The sequence below is a fragment of the Medicago truncatula genome, chromosome 2 (genome assembly GCF_003473485.1).
Source record: "Medicago truncatula cultivar Jemalong A17 chromosome 2, MtrunA17r5.0-ANR, whole genome shotgun sequence".
NCBI lineage: Eukaryota > Viridiplantae > Streptophyta > Magnoliopsida > Fabales > Fabaceae > Medicago > Medicago truncatula.
In genome coordinates, this window is record NC_053043.1 from 47,574,404 (window position 1) to 47,587,381 (window position 12,978).

The 12,978-nt window shown below is 32.8% G+C and overlaps 3 protein-coding genes across 3 annotated transcripts; 2 read left to right on the forward strand and 1 right to left on the reverse strand.

Moving 5' to 3' along the window:
• Positions 1-767: 767 nt before the first annotated feature.
• LOC25487891 (flowering-promoting factor 1) lies at positions 768-1,145 on the reverse strand. The gene has a single exon (XM_013609954.1). The coding sequence runs from the start codon at positions 1,143-1,145 to the stop codon at positions 768-770; it is 378 nt and encodes a 125-aa protein (XP_013465408.1).
• Positions 1,146-2,044: 899 nt separating this feature from the next.
• On the forward strand, positions 2,045-5,103 carry LOC25487892 (factor of DNA methylation 1). Its single transcript, XM_039830854.1, has 5 exons — positions 2,045-2,278; positions 2,510-2,691; positions 3,134-3,573; positions 4,221-4,478; positions 4,712-5,103. Exons 3-5 carry the CDS (start codon positions 3,286-3,288, stop codon positions 4,943-4,945), a joined length of 780 nt encoding a protein of 259 aa, XP_039686788.1. The 5' UTR covers positions 2,045-2,278; positions 2,510-2,691; positions 3,134-3,285; the 3' UTR covers positions 4,946-5,103.
• A 2,689-nt stretch (positions 5,104-7,792) lies between these two features.
• LOC25487893 (factor of DNA methylation 4) lies at positions 7,793-12,217 on the forward strand. The gene is made up of 7 exons (XM_013609956.3): positions 7,793-8,176; positions 8,300-9,308; positions 9,522-9,703; positions 10,016-10,084; positions 10,177-10,461; positions 11,109-11,366; positions 11,713-12,217. Exons 2-7 carry the CDS (start codon positions 8,300-8,302, stop codon positions 11,944-11,946), a joined length of 2,037 nt encoding a protein of 678 aa, XP_013465410.1. The 5' UTR covers positions 7,793-8,176; the 3' UTR covers positions 11,947-12,217.
• Positions 12,218-12,978: the final 761 nt, after the last annotated feature.

The window sequence follows — 12,978 nt, forward strand, 5'->3', positions numbered from 1 at the left end:
CATCATATAATAAAAAGTGTTTAGGGCAAATTCTTTTTTTTTTTTGAGGGAAAAGCAAATTCTGAATATTGCAATTATTTTCAAGTAATAAATATTACATGATAATCCCTTAAAAAAAGGAAATATTGCATGATTCATGATGAATAATATTTTTCATTTAGTAAATTATTAATAAATTTCATATTTCTTTAAAAAAAATATTGATATGTTCTTAAATTTTGGAAATTCTATGTAAAACAGTTTTACAATCATATCCAACAAGAGTAGATACTCTTTAATTCCATATACACACATATACTTTCAAAAACTCACTATATATTTAAAAAAATTACTTTTTTTTGGTACAAAAAATCGAATAATTTTATAGTCTTCAAAAACATACATCTGTATAGAAATACACTTATGAAAGGAAATGATTGAATAACAAGGATTTACGTTTAAACTTGGTTAATCATAAAAACTAATCGGGAGAACAACATAACTATGACGATAAAATATTTAAACCTAAACTGAAAAAATATTAATTAAAAAGCTAATTACCACTACCAACAAAGAAATTACTCAATGATCGTGATATCATTAACAGAGGGATCGATAATTCATGTACTACTTGTTCATCAAAAAATATGCATGTTATATATGTCTATGTATATAGCTAGGGCAGGAACATAGGGCAAGAGGAATTTTTTTCCTAGCTAACTAACAATGCACGATCAAGATGATGATAAAAGACAAAATGAAGCTACGTATAGGCTTAGTAGTAAGAACTAAGAAGTAGGGTCACGAACTTGAAAAAAAGAACGGTTTTGAATAACAATGTCGTACATATGAAAGTGCTTAAAACTATTGAAGTTTCTTGGGAGTGATAGAAGGTGTGGAGATGTGTCTGAACGATGAAACTGGATGTGGTCTGGAAGATGAGAGTGAGAGTAACGAGTCCAACCAAGTTCAGTGAGTCGTTGCTCAAGTTGAGAGAAGGAATGAATGACTTGGTTTGTTGGAAGATATACAAGAACTCTTGGTCTTGCACCTGGTGCTGTTGCTGTTCCTGTTCCTGGTTCTGTCTTGTGCTCGAAGGATTCTCTTGTTGGGTTGGTTATTAACCTCACCACACCTTTCTTGTCAAATACCCATACACCTGACATTACTTGCTTTCCTTTGTTTCACTGTTTTCACTTTTCACTATCTCCAGTGTATCTATCACTTATATGTATGTGTTGAGTTAAGAAAATTGAACCCTTGATGAAAGAGAATCATAGAGTTTATTCATGCAACTACTTATAAACTATAAAAATGATGGAGTAAATAGTTAATTTTTTTTCCTAAGTTTCGTCAATTACCCCTGAAATTGCATAACGTTAATCAATTTACCTCCTCCGTCAAATTTTTCTGTTAACTGTTTACGGTTATGATCAAATACCCCCCTGAAATTTTACACTTATATACAAAATGCCCCATAAATTTGAAAAGACGAAGGGGTAAACGGTTATATGAATTTATTTTTATTTTAATGGAAACTTTTTTTCTACCATTTTTTTTTGTCTATCTGATAGATAAAATTCACTTTTTAAAATGAATAAGGGAGTGTTCATGTTCGAATTCTGATCATTACATATAATAATGTATTGTCCATATCAACTGAGTTATGCCCACTAAAACTGTATTCTTTTAGAATGTTTTCCTTTTCCAAATTCGGAAAATGCTAATCAACGCCCGATGCTTTGATTAAGGAAGCCAAACATAATAGTATTACATTAAAAGGTGTCAATCAATGTCTCAAAAGTATAAAAAAAATGTTATTTCTAATTTAAAACTTTATATTTTAGCATGATCCATATTCTATACCCAAATATAAAATTTAATAAATTTGTAACAATCATACAAATACATTGTAAAAAAAGAAGCATACAAATACACATTTCTATGGTTTTATTGCTAGGGGAATACATATTCTAATCAGTGAATTGCACATACATTACTATAACAACCGCAGATAATTTTTGTACTCCATTCACATTGAAAATAAAGGACGCTTTGTTTTGAAAGTGTTTCTTCTTCTCTTCATCTTAATTCATAGTACTAGCTATTTGTGTTGCAATTTCTTTTGAGTTCATTTTATGATATTTATTTATTTTTAATTTTTTTGATTTTGCTCATACCTTAAAGCTGAAGACCATGGAATTGGAACATCATACAATAAGCAAATATAGCGAGGCTAATGTGTTTCTAAAGAAAGTGATGGATCAAAAAGAGGAGATGCTTCAACAGTTTATCAAGGGTATGTTAATACTTAAAGTAAATTGTTATATATATAATTGATATTGGTATTCCGTTTCATTGATTTAGAGGCGAAACATTCTGGTTTTTATTATTATATATATCCTTTCGGTGTAGCTTACATTCTGTTGCATTTTTTAATGATTTTTTTTTTTTTTTTTTTGTAGTTTATGTGATTTCTTACTTTTTTATATTTCATGGTAGTTAAATCTGTTTCACATTGTTCCCTTAGAAATCAGCAAGGTACAGCAGGTTGAACGCGATTATCTGGAGAGCATGTCGAAGGATTATGAAAAAGCCATTCTTCAACTAGAAGCTCGGAGGAATGAGCTTATGTCACGTGAAAAGGATCTGCAGAAGGGTCAAGAAGATAATTACATCGAGAGAAATAAGCAATATTTTCAGACGGGCCATGTAATTTCTTTTAGCTCTTCGGATTTATGGTAGCAATGCTAAATGAGTAATTATCTCTTTTTAATGCTCTCTTGAACACACTTTTTCTGATAGGTCTACTTCTTAAAATCCCAACACATTTTTTGAAAGTCATCATTTTACAGAACTAAATCGGCTTCTTTAAAAGTGGACCAATCACAAAAAGTATTGTTTATTGAAGTTGTTTGGAGTTTCTTAGGAGTCCCACGTTGCTCAGGTTCTCAGGATGTTGGGTGTATAAATCTGCCTGGACACCCTCATCCTTTGAACTAGCTTTTGAGATGAGATCCAAGTCCATTTAACATTGTTAGCATTCCTTAATCTATGGACCATTCGGTCTTTTGTGTCAAATTATGCACACCAATCCCTCTTATTTTAATAACTTAGGACGAATTAAATCTGTTCTTCATCTTGTTGTTTACAGAATGACATGGCAATAGCAGAGCAACACAGGGCCGATGAAAAAATGATGTATTTGGCCGAAGAGCATAAGGCACACATTTCGTTTTCCTTTTATCTACAGTATTTAGTTCAGTTAATGTATCAAACTTAAGTTTTGAGAACTCTTTTGGTTGGATGATGCAGAAAGAAAAAGAGAAACTTCACAAGAAAATTCATGACCTGGAGAGAGGTCTTGGTGCAAAACAAACATTGGAATTGGAACGGCTGAAAGGAGCTCTCCAGGTAATGAGTCACATTCGAGAGACTGATCTAGAAGAGATGAAAAAATTGGAGGCAATCAAAATGGAGCTGCATAAAAAGAAAGAGGAATTGGAGGGCGTGATACATCCTCAACAAGCACTGGTTGTTCAAGAGCGCAAAACTAATGACGAGTTGCAAGATGCCCGCAAAAAATTGATAAGTGTATGTATCTTTCTCAGCATATAAATGTCAATATTCTGATGTTAATATTAATGTCTTTTGGCTATCAACTAATCTAATGGTCTGAAAATGAACTTTAAAATGTCTTGCATAACTAATCTTTTACAAAGTCAGGATAGGTTGTTAAATGTGTATACCTGGTAAAACTTAGCAGAAATGTAAGTTAATTTATATTTTTTAATTGACATACATCTGTTTATATAATACTAATAGAAAAGTGTCCTGTTTTGCAAACATTAACGGCCAATTCAAAATATACGGTGTTTTAACCCTAGTTTCTATATCCAAGGAATTACAATTTTTCAACCTATCATCCTATTATGTGAATCATGTGGTTGCTTGTTTCAACTGTCTGTTTGCTATCCCGTTGTCTGTGTCCAAAGGTGATGATTTTAATTCATAATGTTTAACATTTTAGTTGAAAATTTGGTAGAATCAGGTCTATGAAAACAAAAGATTTTCTTTTTACATTATTAATTAATTTGTCATATTGTTTCATACTGGTTCAATCATGGTGTATTTGATGCCCAAACTTCAAGCAAAATAAGTTCAGGTAGTTTGTTGCTGTTGCTTTGTGGCCATGATTTCATTGTTTGGTTTGTTCCAGTAATTCTTTTCCTTGTTCGCAGTGGATTGGATGCCCAAAGAAGGCTCCTCGAGCCATAATTTCTGTGAAAAGGATGGGAGAACTTGAGATTAAGCCATTTTTGGAAGCAGCTAAGAGAAAGTTTTCTGATGAAGTGAATGAGAAAAAAGCAACTAAGGCACAACTTCGCGAAAAATGGCAATTGAAAGCAATCGAGTGGTGCTCTACGTGGGATGACTGTCTTAAAGATCCCAGCTGGCATCCGTTCAAAGTTGTGACTGATAAAGACGGGAAATCCAAGGTACAATGAATGACTTCCGGAATTATTTTTGTTAAAGTTAATATTTTTTTTCAACAGTTCTATTAAGACGCTCCTAAACATATTTCATAATTACAAAGCATGGTATGCTATTGGTATTGTGTTGTGATCTATTTGCCTGAAACTTGCTGCTGTTAGCACTTATTTGGCATGTTTGTTTCCCTGATATGAACTGCATGGGCCATGATCTAATATATGTTACATATACCACGCAGGAAATTTTAGACGGAGAAGATGAAAAGCTAAAAAGTTTGAAGGATGAGTTCGGGGATGAGGTGCATGATGCAGTAGCTACAGCTCTGAAGGAGTTAAACGAGTGCAACCCTAGTGGTAGGTACCCAATACCGGAACTCTGGAATTTTAGGGAAGGAAGGAAGGCCACGTTGAAGGAGGGTGTTTCCCATTTAATTAGGCAATGGATATTAAATAAGGGAAAGAAAACTTATTGAGGCTTCATTTGGGCGGTAAGAACTTAGAGTTAGGCTTATATATGCCAAAAATTTAATTTAAATTCTAACTCTAACAGACTTTGGTACAACTCAATCATATTGCCAATGGTTGGTGGTGATACTTCGTATGATTGTTATATATAATTACTAGAATATAATGCGTATGACTTCCATTCTCTTTGAGAAGGAAATTGTTCCCTCGCCAGACCTTCGTCACATTATAGGAGAAATTCGTAGTGTACTACTTTAGATAAAAAAAATTCAGTAGTTTCAGTTTTCAGAGTAGCCATTCTTTCTGCAGTGGCAACCATATCAGCAATAAAAAAACAGATGCAAAAGCCAATGTGACCAAAATTCTTAAACATGAAGGCAAATCCAATTCCGTTTTCTGGATGAGAGAATGCATTATATATCTAGATAATTCTTCAACGTGGAGCTCTTGCTACTAAATTGACACAACTTGTACGCGTTTGAATCTTGCTATATTTACAAAGACATCATAATCAATCGATTAATATAAATGCAAACACATTCTCAATATCTAAACCTCTAAAACAGAAAGTCGTTCTCAATGTCTGAAGTTCTAAAGCATAAAGTATCATGGTTTGGTCCTATTCACCGTATTTGTCTTAGAAATTAGTTAAAGAGCATAGATGGAAAGATCTTTAAACTCAATAGTAATTTTTTTGAACAGTGGTTAATAGAAACATGCAATTAGATAGACAATTAGAAATACTAATTGAGGTGAAAAAAATAATAAGTTGTTTTGCAGCAAATGCCAATGTTCATTGTTGTCCTTATAACTTTATGTATACTAGTAGCATTTAATACACATGACAATTCTTTCAAACTCTTGAGGGATAAAAGTATCATAACAAAAATCTAGAGTCGAAATAAACGTTTCCAATATAAAAGAACCTACAATGTCAAAAACAAAAATAGAGAATGATAGTAGCTGTCTAGAAAACAATACTTATGCTCCCAGATTGCCTCAATTTTACCTGGCTTAAGACAAAAACGAATTTTCTGTCAATAAGGTTTAAAGTTACAAAGATGAACATGGCTTAAGACGGAAAATGATAGGTTTCATATGTTACATGAAGGGTTAAATATATTTTTAAGGGTTTAATTAATATGCATTGTGAGTGTAATATTATTTTACACATGCATAAATATATGTTATTGTCATATTCATTAATTGATGTGTCAACCTATCATTTGATACATATATGTAAAATAACTTTACATTAACCATATATACTTAACTGTTGCAATTGTGAATTATCCCTCTTAAAAATTAATATGAATTATCCCTCTCAAAAAAACTATTGTGATCTTTTATTTTTACTCTTTGTTACCTTAATATTGATATGGAGTATGTGAATTATATCTGATATAACCGCGGAATTTTTTTAGGTCCAATTTTGTTAGGTGCCTAAAGAGCAATTGTTCAATTTTTAAGCGTCGAATAACAATTAACTACGATTTGACTTTTATTAAGTGCCTAAAAAGCAATTGTTAAATTCAATGTAAAATTGAATTGTACTTTTTTTTGGATAAAAAATGAATTTTACTTGCATTATATCAATTTGTAATAATTAGATTATTACAAATTTGAGGTAACATTGTACTAAGTAGTAAGTACTAACATGTAAAGTTATCAAAAGTTCAATAGTCATCACACTGCGTACGTATATGGGAACATAACCCATAGGCCATAGTACCTTTTTTAGATCATACCCATTGACATTGTCAATTGATTTCTATCTCCTACCTCCTCAAATACGACAGCAACATATGAATAATGTGATCCAATTGTTAATTAATTAATTAATCTAAGCTATTTGTTTTTTGAACGTAATTAATCTAAGCTATATATAGTGAACATCTTATCAATAAAAGAAGGACTAAATTACATTTTTGGTCTTCTAACTATTTAATTGGTATCGGATCGGTCCTGTAATTAAAAATTTATTTATTTCGGTCCTCTAAGTTTCTCACTGTTATTACATTTAGTCTTTTATGTTAGTTTTATTTAAATAAACGTTAGTGTTTGTGTTATGTGGGTCATCTAACTTTATTTATTAGTATCATTTTGATCCTATGCCTTGTTAAGGTATTATAATTAAATAGTGACTGATAGTATTGGTAACTGTTATGGTTCATATGTATGTGTGAAACAGGAGGTCAGATACTCACATAACACAAACTCTAACGTTTATTTGAATAAAACTAACAGAAAGGACTAAATGTAGTAACAGTGAGAAACTCAGAGGACCGAAATAAATCAATTTTTAGTTAGAGGACTAATCCGATACCAATTAAATAATTAGAGGACCAAAAAGATAATTAAGCCATAAAAGAGGATATATAGTAAAAATAGACTTAAATAACATATCGTGTGCTTTGCACACAAAAATCTATGAAAATTGTTTTTTTGACATTGAAAATTTCACAATAACACAAATAAAATATTTAAATGTCTAGTTAACTATCGTTGACTACTATTGGGTCTAGTGGTAGTTAACTGTTGCGGGTCATCAACGGTAGTTAACTACTGCTGAAGTATTTAAGTATTTTACTTGTGTCATTGTGAAATTATCAATATGAGAGAAACAATTTTCGAAATCTATCTCTAGAATCAAGGAAAAAGAAAACTATAGACTAAAGAAGGATATATATTCAATTCTTAATTAACACTTTTCAACTTTTTACAGTTGTCCAATTAAAATAAAGAGAAATGAAGAGAGAAAATTAGTTTTATTGTTTGAATTTCCACGTGTCATGTGATAATTAGTGTATAGTATGTACAATACTATAAGAACTGCATATAGATATGAATGAATATTTGTGTATCCTTAGTGAAGAAGTACCCAGGTGAGTTCACGTTTATTTCCTCTGCGTTGCGCAGAATTTCTCGTTTACCTGTAAAACTCAACAACAAATCAAATCCTTCACCAAATTCAAAAACCCTCTTTTTTCTAATTCATCACGCAAACGACACCGTTTCATCATTTTCTAGTGTCAGTTTTTATTTATTACCTAAACCAGAAAATTTTCTTTTCACACATTCATAAATCATTTTCATTTCCATTTCGAGAAAATTTTGTTAGGGTTTCGTTTTCTTCATCTTCTCACACATTCTCTCGTTTTTTCTTCTCTGGTTTTCGCCGTTGATTCCGCTTTCAAATCTCTTCATCTTCGTTTCATTGAGTAATCTTCCCGCACAAGGTAACACCATAATTTCTACTCTTTAATCGCTTTTATATTCTGATTTGTTCTTAATCGAATTTTTCCCTTTTTACCATAACTTATATTCAATGAAAATGTTAATTATATGATTCTTATTTTCAGATGTCCAAAAGATCAAAACATACTCATGATTCGGATTATGAATACTACGAGAGTAGATATTATGAAGACTTGAAGGATGATTACTACAAGGACAAGCTCAAAATCTCTGATTCCAAGTATCGCTGTCCGTTTTGCTACAACAAGGATTACTACTCTTTGAGTGATGTATTGAGACATGCTTCCAGAATGTTGGGTGACTCGCGTGAGACGGATAAAGAAATTGCTAAACACTCTGCCCTTAAAATGTATATTCAAAGGTATCTAGATGTTAAAGCTGATAGAATTAGATTACCTGATGTTAGAATTGCTAGTGATAAGGTACCTGGTGTTAGTATTGCTAGTGATAAGACTGTTAATTTGAGTATCGCTGATGAGAAGTCGCGTCTTATGAATGTTGATAAGGGTCAGTTAGCTAAGGTGAATGTCGTTGATGATGAGTTGTTTGTCTGGCCATGGATGGTCATATTGGCTAACAATGTTACTAATTTTGACCCGAAAAGTGGAAAGTATATTGGGAAGAATCATAAGAAAATTAAGGAGGAGCTGATCATGAAAGGGTTTCAGCCGATCAGAGTTACTGCGCTGTGGAACCCTAGAGGACAAACACCCTTTGCAATTGTTGAATTTGGAAAAGAGTGGGATGGTTTCCACAATGCTATGAAGTTAGAGAGGAGCTTTCAGGCAGAACACTGTGGTAAGAGGGATTACTTGGGTTTACGGAAGCAGGAGCTTGGAGATAGACTATTTGGCTGGATGGCACGCCGTGATGACTATAATTTAAAGGATGTAGTTGGCAAACACCTGAAGGGAAATGGGGATTTGAAAACAGTTTCTGGAAAAGAAGCCGAGGACACTAGGAAAGCGAAGACGCTTGTCTTTGGTTTGGCCAATACCTTAAAGCAGAAGACCGATGAATTGGAACATACAGCAAGCAAATATGATGAGGCTAATGCGTTCTTAAGGAAAGTGATGGATCAAAAAGAGAAGATGCTTGAAGCTTTTAATGAGGGTATGTTGATAGTTAAAGTGAATTGTTCTAATTAATATTGGTATTCTGTTTCATGGATTTAGAGCCAAAACATTCTGGTTTTTATTAATATATCTTTCTTCTCGGTATAGCTTAACATTCTGCTGCATTTTGGAATGATTTGTTGTAGTCGATTTGATTTTTTAATTTTTGATATTTTGTGGTAGCTGAGTCTGTTTCACATTGTTCCATTAGAAATCAGCAAGATGCGGCAGGTTGAACGTGAGTATCAGGAGAAAGTATCGAAGGATCATGAAATAGCTAGGCAGGAACTGGAAACTCGGAGGAATGAACTTAAGTCCCGTGAAAAGGATCTGCAGAAGCGTCAAGCAGATAATCTCAATGAGAGAAACAAGCTATATCTTGAGAAGAAAAATGTAATGTATTTTGGCTCTTTGAGTTTATGGTAGCAATGCTAAATGAATAATTCTCTCCTTTTAACCCTCTCTTGAACACACTTTTTCTGATAGGTCTATTTCTTAAAAATATAACACATTACTTTGAAAGTGATCAATTTACAGGAGAACTAAATTTGCTTCTTTAAAAATGGACCAATCACAAAAAGTGTCGTTAGCATTCCTTACTCAATGGACCATTTGGTCTTTTGTGTCAAATTGCGTACACCAATCCCTCTTATTTTTTAATAACTTATGATGGATTAAATCTGTTCTTCATCTTGTTGTTTACAGAATGAGATGGCAATAGAAGAGCAACAAAAGGCTGATGAAAAAATGATGTCTTTGGCTGAAGAACATAAGGCAAGTATTTCACTTTCCTTTTATCTACAGTTTTTAATTCAGTAACATTTATATACTTCAGTTTTGAGGACTCTTTTGGTTGGATGTTGCAGAAAGAAAAGGAGAAACTTCACAAGAAAATTCATGACCTGGAGAGAGGACTTGATGCAAAACAAGCATTGGAGTTGGAGATAGAACGGCTGAAAGGAGCTTTCCAGGTAATGAATCACATTGGAGAGACTGATCTAGAAGAGAAGAAAAAACTGGAGGAAATCAAAATGGAGCTGCAGGAAAAAGAAGAGGAATTGGAAGGCGTGGAAGATCTTCAACAAACACTGGTTGTTCAAGAGCGCAAAACTAATGACGAGTTGCAAGATGCCCGCAAAAAATTGATAAGTGTATGTATCTTTCTCAGCATATAAATGTCAATATTCTGATGTTAATATTGATGTCTTTTGGATGTCAACTCATCTAATGGTCTGAAAAGGAACTTTAAAATGTCTTGCATAACTAATCTTTTACAAAGTCAGGATAGGTTGTTAAATGTGTATACCTGGTAAAACTTAGCAGAAATGTAAGTTAATTTATATTTTTTAATTGACATACATCTGTTTATATAATACTAATAGAAAAGTGTCCTGTTTTGCAAACATTAACGGCCAATTCAAAATATACGGTGTTTTAACCCTAGTTTCTATATCCAAGGAATTACAATTTTTCAACCTATCATCCTATTATGTGAATCATGTGGTTGCTTGTTTCAACTGTCTGTTTGCTATCCCGTTGTCTGTGTCCAAAGGTGATGATTTTAATTCATAATGTTTAACATTTTAGTTGAAAATTTGGTAGAATCAGGTCTATGAAAACAAAAGATTTTCTTTTTACATTATTAATTAATTTGTCATATTGTTTCATACTGGTTCAATCATGGTGTATTTGATGCCCAAACTTCAAGCAAAATAAGTTCAGGTAGTTTGTTGCTGTTGCTTTGTGGCCATGATTTCATTGTTTGGTTTGTTCCAGTAATTCTTTTCCTTGTTCGCAGTGGATTGGATGCCCAAAGAAGGCTCCTCGAGCCATAATTTCTGTGAAAAGGATGGGAGAACTTGAGATTAAGCCATTTTTGGAAGCAGCTAAGAGAAAGTTTTCTGATGAAGTGAATGAGAAAAAAGCAACTAAGGCACAACTTCGCGAAAAATGGCAATTGAAAGCAATCGAGTGGTGCTCTACGTGGGATGACTGTCTTAAAGATCCCAGCTGGCATCCGTTCAAAGTTGTGACTGATAAAGACGGGAAATCCAAGGTACAATGAATGACTTCCGGAATTATTTTTGTTAAAGTTAATACTCCCTCCGGTCCTATTTATAAGAGAATTTTGGGTCAACAAAAGTTGATGTATCTAGTTAAAAATTCAGTCCAAATACATTCACTTTTGTTGACCTAAATTTCTCTTATAAATAGGACCGGAGGTAGTATTTTTTTTCAACAGTTCTATTAATTTCATAATTACAAAGCATGGTATGCTATTGGTATTGTGTTGTGATCTATTTGCCTGAAACTTGCTGCTGTTAGCACTTATTTGGCATGTTTGTTTCCCTGATATGAACTGCATGGACCATGATCTAATATATGTTACATATACCACGCAGGAAATTTCAGACGGAGAAGATGAAAAGCTAAAAAGTTTGAAGGATGAGTTCGGGGATGAGGTGCATGATGCAGTAGCTACAGCTCTGAAGGAGTTAAACGAGTGCAACCCTAGTGGTAGGTACCCAATACCGGAACTCTGGAATTTTAGGGAAGGAAGGAAGGCCACATTGAAGGAGGGTGTTTCCCATTTAATTAGGCAATGGAAATTAAATAAGGGAAAGAAAACTTATTGAGGCTTCATTTGGGTGGTATGAACATAGAATTAGACTTACATGCAGGAATTTTAATTTTAATTCTAGCTGTAACTGACTTCGGTACAATCCAATCAGAATGTCAATGGTTGGTGGTAATACTTCGTACGGTTGTTCTGAATAATTACTAATATCATGTAGGAGTACTTTTAGGTTCAAACTTAGAAACGAGTTGAAGTTTGAAATTGTCTATTGGTTAAACATATGTTGAAAAATTATCAAAGGCATGTGGTATCAATTGTCTCTCTTTGTAGTTTGGTTTAAATTTTTGTCTTGAAACATTTAAGTTAAATTCATTTGAAATCATACCTGGCCATAGAAATAAATCATTATATTATCCATCATTACATTATTTCCAAACAATAAGAAATCATTAGTTTGAACTGTATTTTTAAAAATTAGCTTCAAGAAAGATCTTCAGACATTAGTGTGGCGACTACCATTCTCTTTGAGAAGGAAACTGTTCCCTCGCGAGCCCTTCGTCGCTTATAGGAGAAATTCGTATTGAACTACTTAAGATAAAAAAAAATCAGTAGTTGAACTCAACTTTCGTGTGGATGAAGTTTACAACGGGGTTGATTTACTTATTGGACTCTTCAGAGAAGCATTTAGAAGACTTTAAGTCCACTTATGCTAGTTCTAGTTCTTGAAGTTGTAATCTTATGTAATGAAACCTGTTGAGAAGTAATGAAAAGTTAATTTCTGGAATCCTTTCTTTTAAATTGGTATCAGTTTTCTAAGTTGACATCTCCTCATGCCTTTTTATCCTCTGTCGTCTCTTCCACTTAGACTCATGTAGTTTCAGTTTGCCTTTCCGTTTTTGAAACTAAGTTGTTTGTGAAAATGAATTTCAAGGAAGACTACACTTTAACTAATTATATGTCTAGAAAAAGATTTTTAAAATTGTCAACGCAATTTAACCCCTCATTTCTTGTGTTTTTCAACATATTCAATATTTTTTAAAGAAATTTTGAGGGTTGAGTTCCAACATATTCAATTACTTACTTGACTCTA

Bases quoted from the DNA above. Each gene is read 5' to 3' on its own strand.
- LOC25487891 (XM_013609954.1), bottom strand. From the start codon at position 1,145: ATGTCAGGTGTATGGGTATTTGACAAGAAAGGTGTGGTGAGGTTAATA.
- LOC25487892 (XM_039830854.1), top strand. From the start codon at position 3,286: ATGATGCAGAAAGAAAAAGAGAAACTTCACAAGAAAATTCATGACCTG. The intron at 3,574-4,220 runs GTATGTATCTTT...CCTTGTTCGCAG, and splicing joins CCCGCAAAAAATTGATAAGT to TGGATTGGATGCCCAAAGAA. The intron at 4,479-4,711 runs GTACAATGAATG...TATACCACGCAG, and splicing joins ATAAAGACGGGAAATCCAAG to GAAATTTTAGACGGAGAAGA.
- LOC25487893 (XM_013609956.3), top strand. From the start codon at position 8,300: ATGTCCAAAAGATCAAAACATACTCATGATTCGGATTATGAATACTAC. The intron at 9,309-9,521 runs GTATGTTGATAG...TTGTTCCATTAG, and splicing joins GCTTGAAGCTTTTAATGAGG to AAATCAGCAAGATGCGGCAG. The intron at 10,462-11,108 runs GTATGTATCTTT...CCTTGTTCGCAG, and splicing joins CCCGCAAAAAATTGATAAGT to TGGATTGGATGCCCAAAGAA.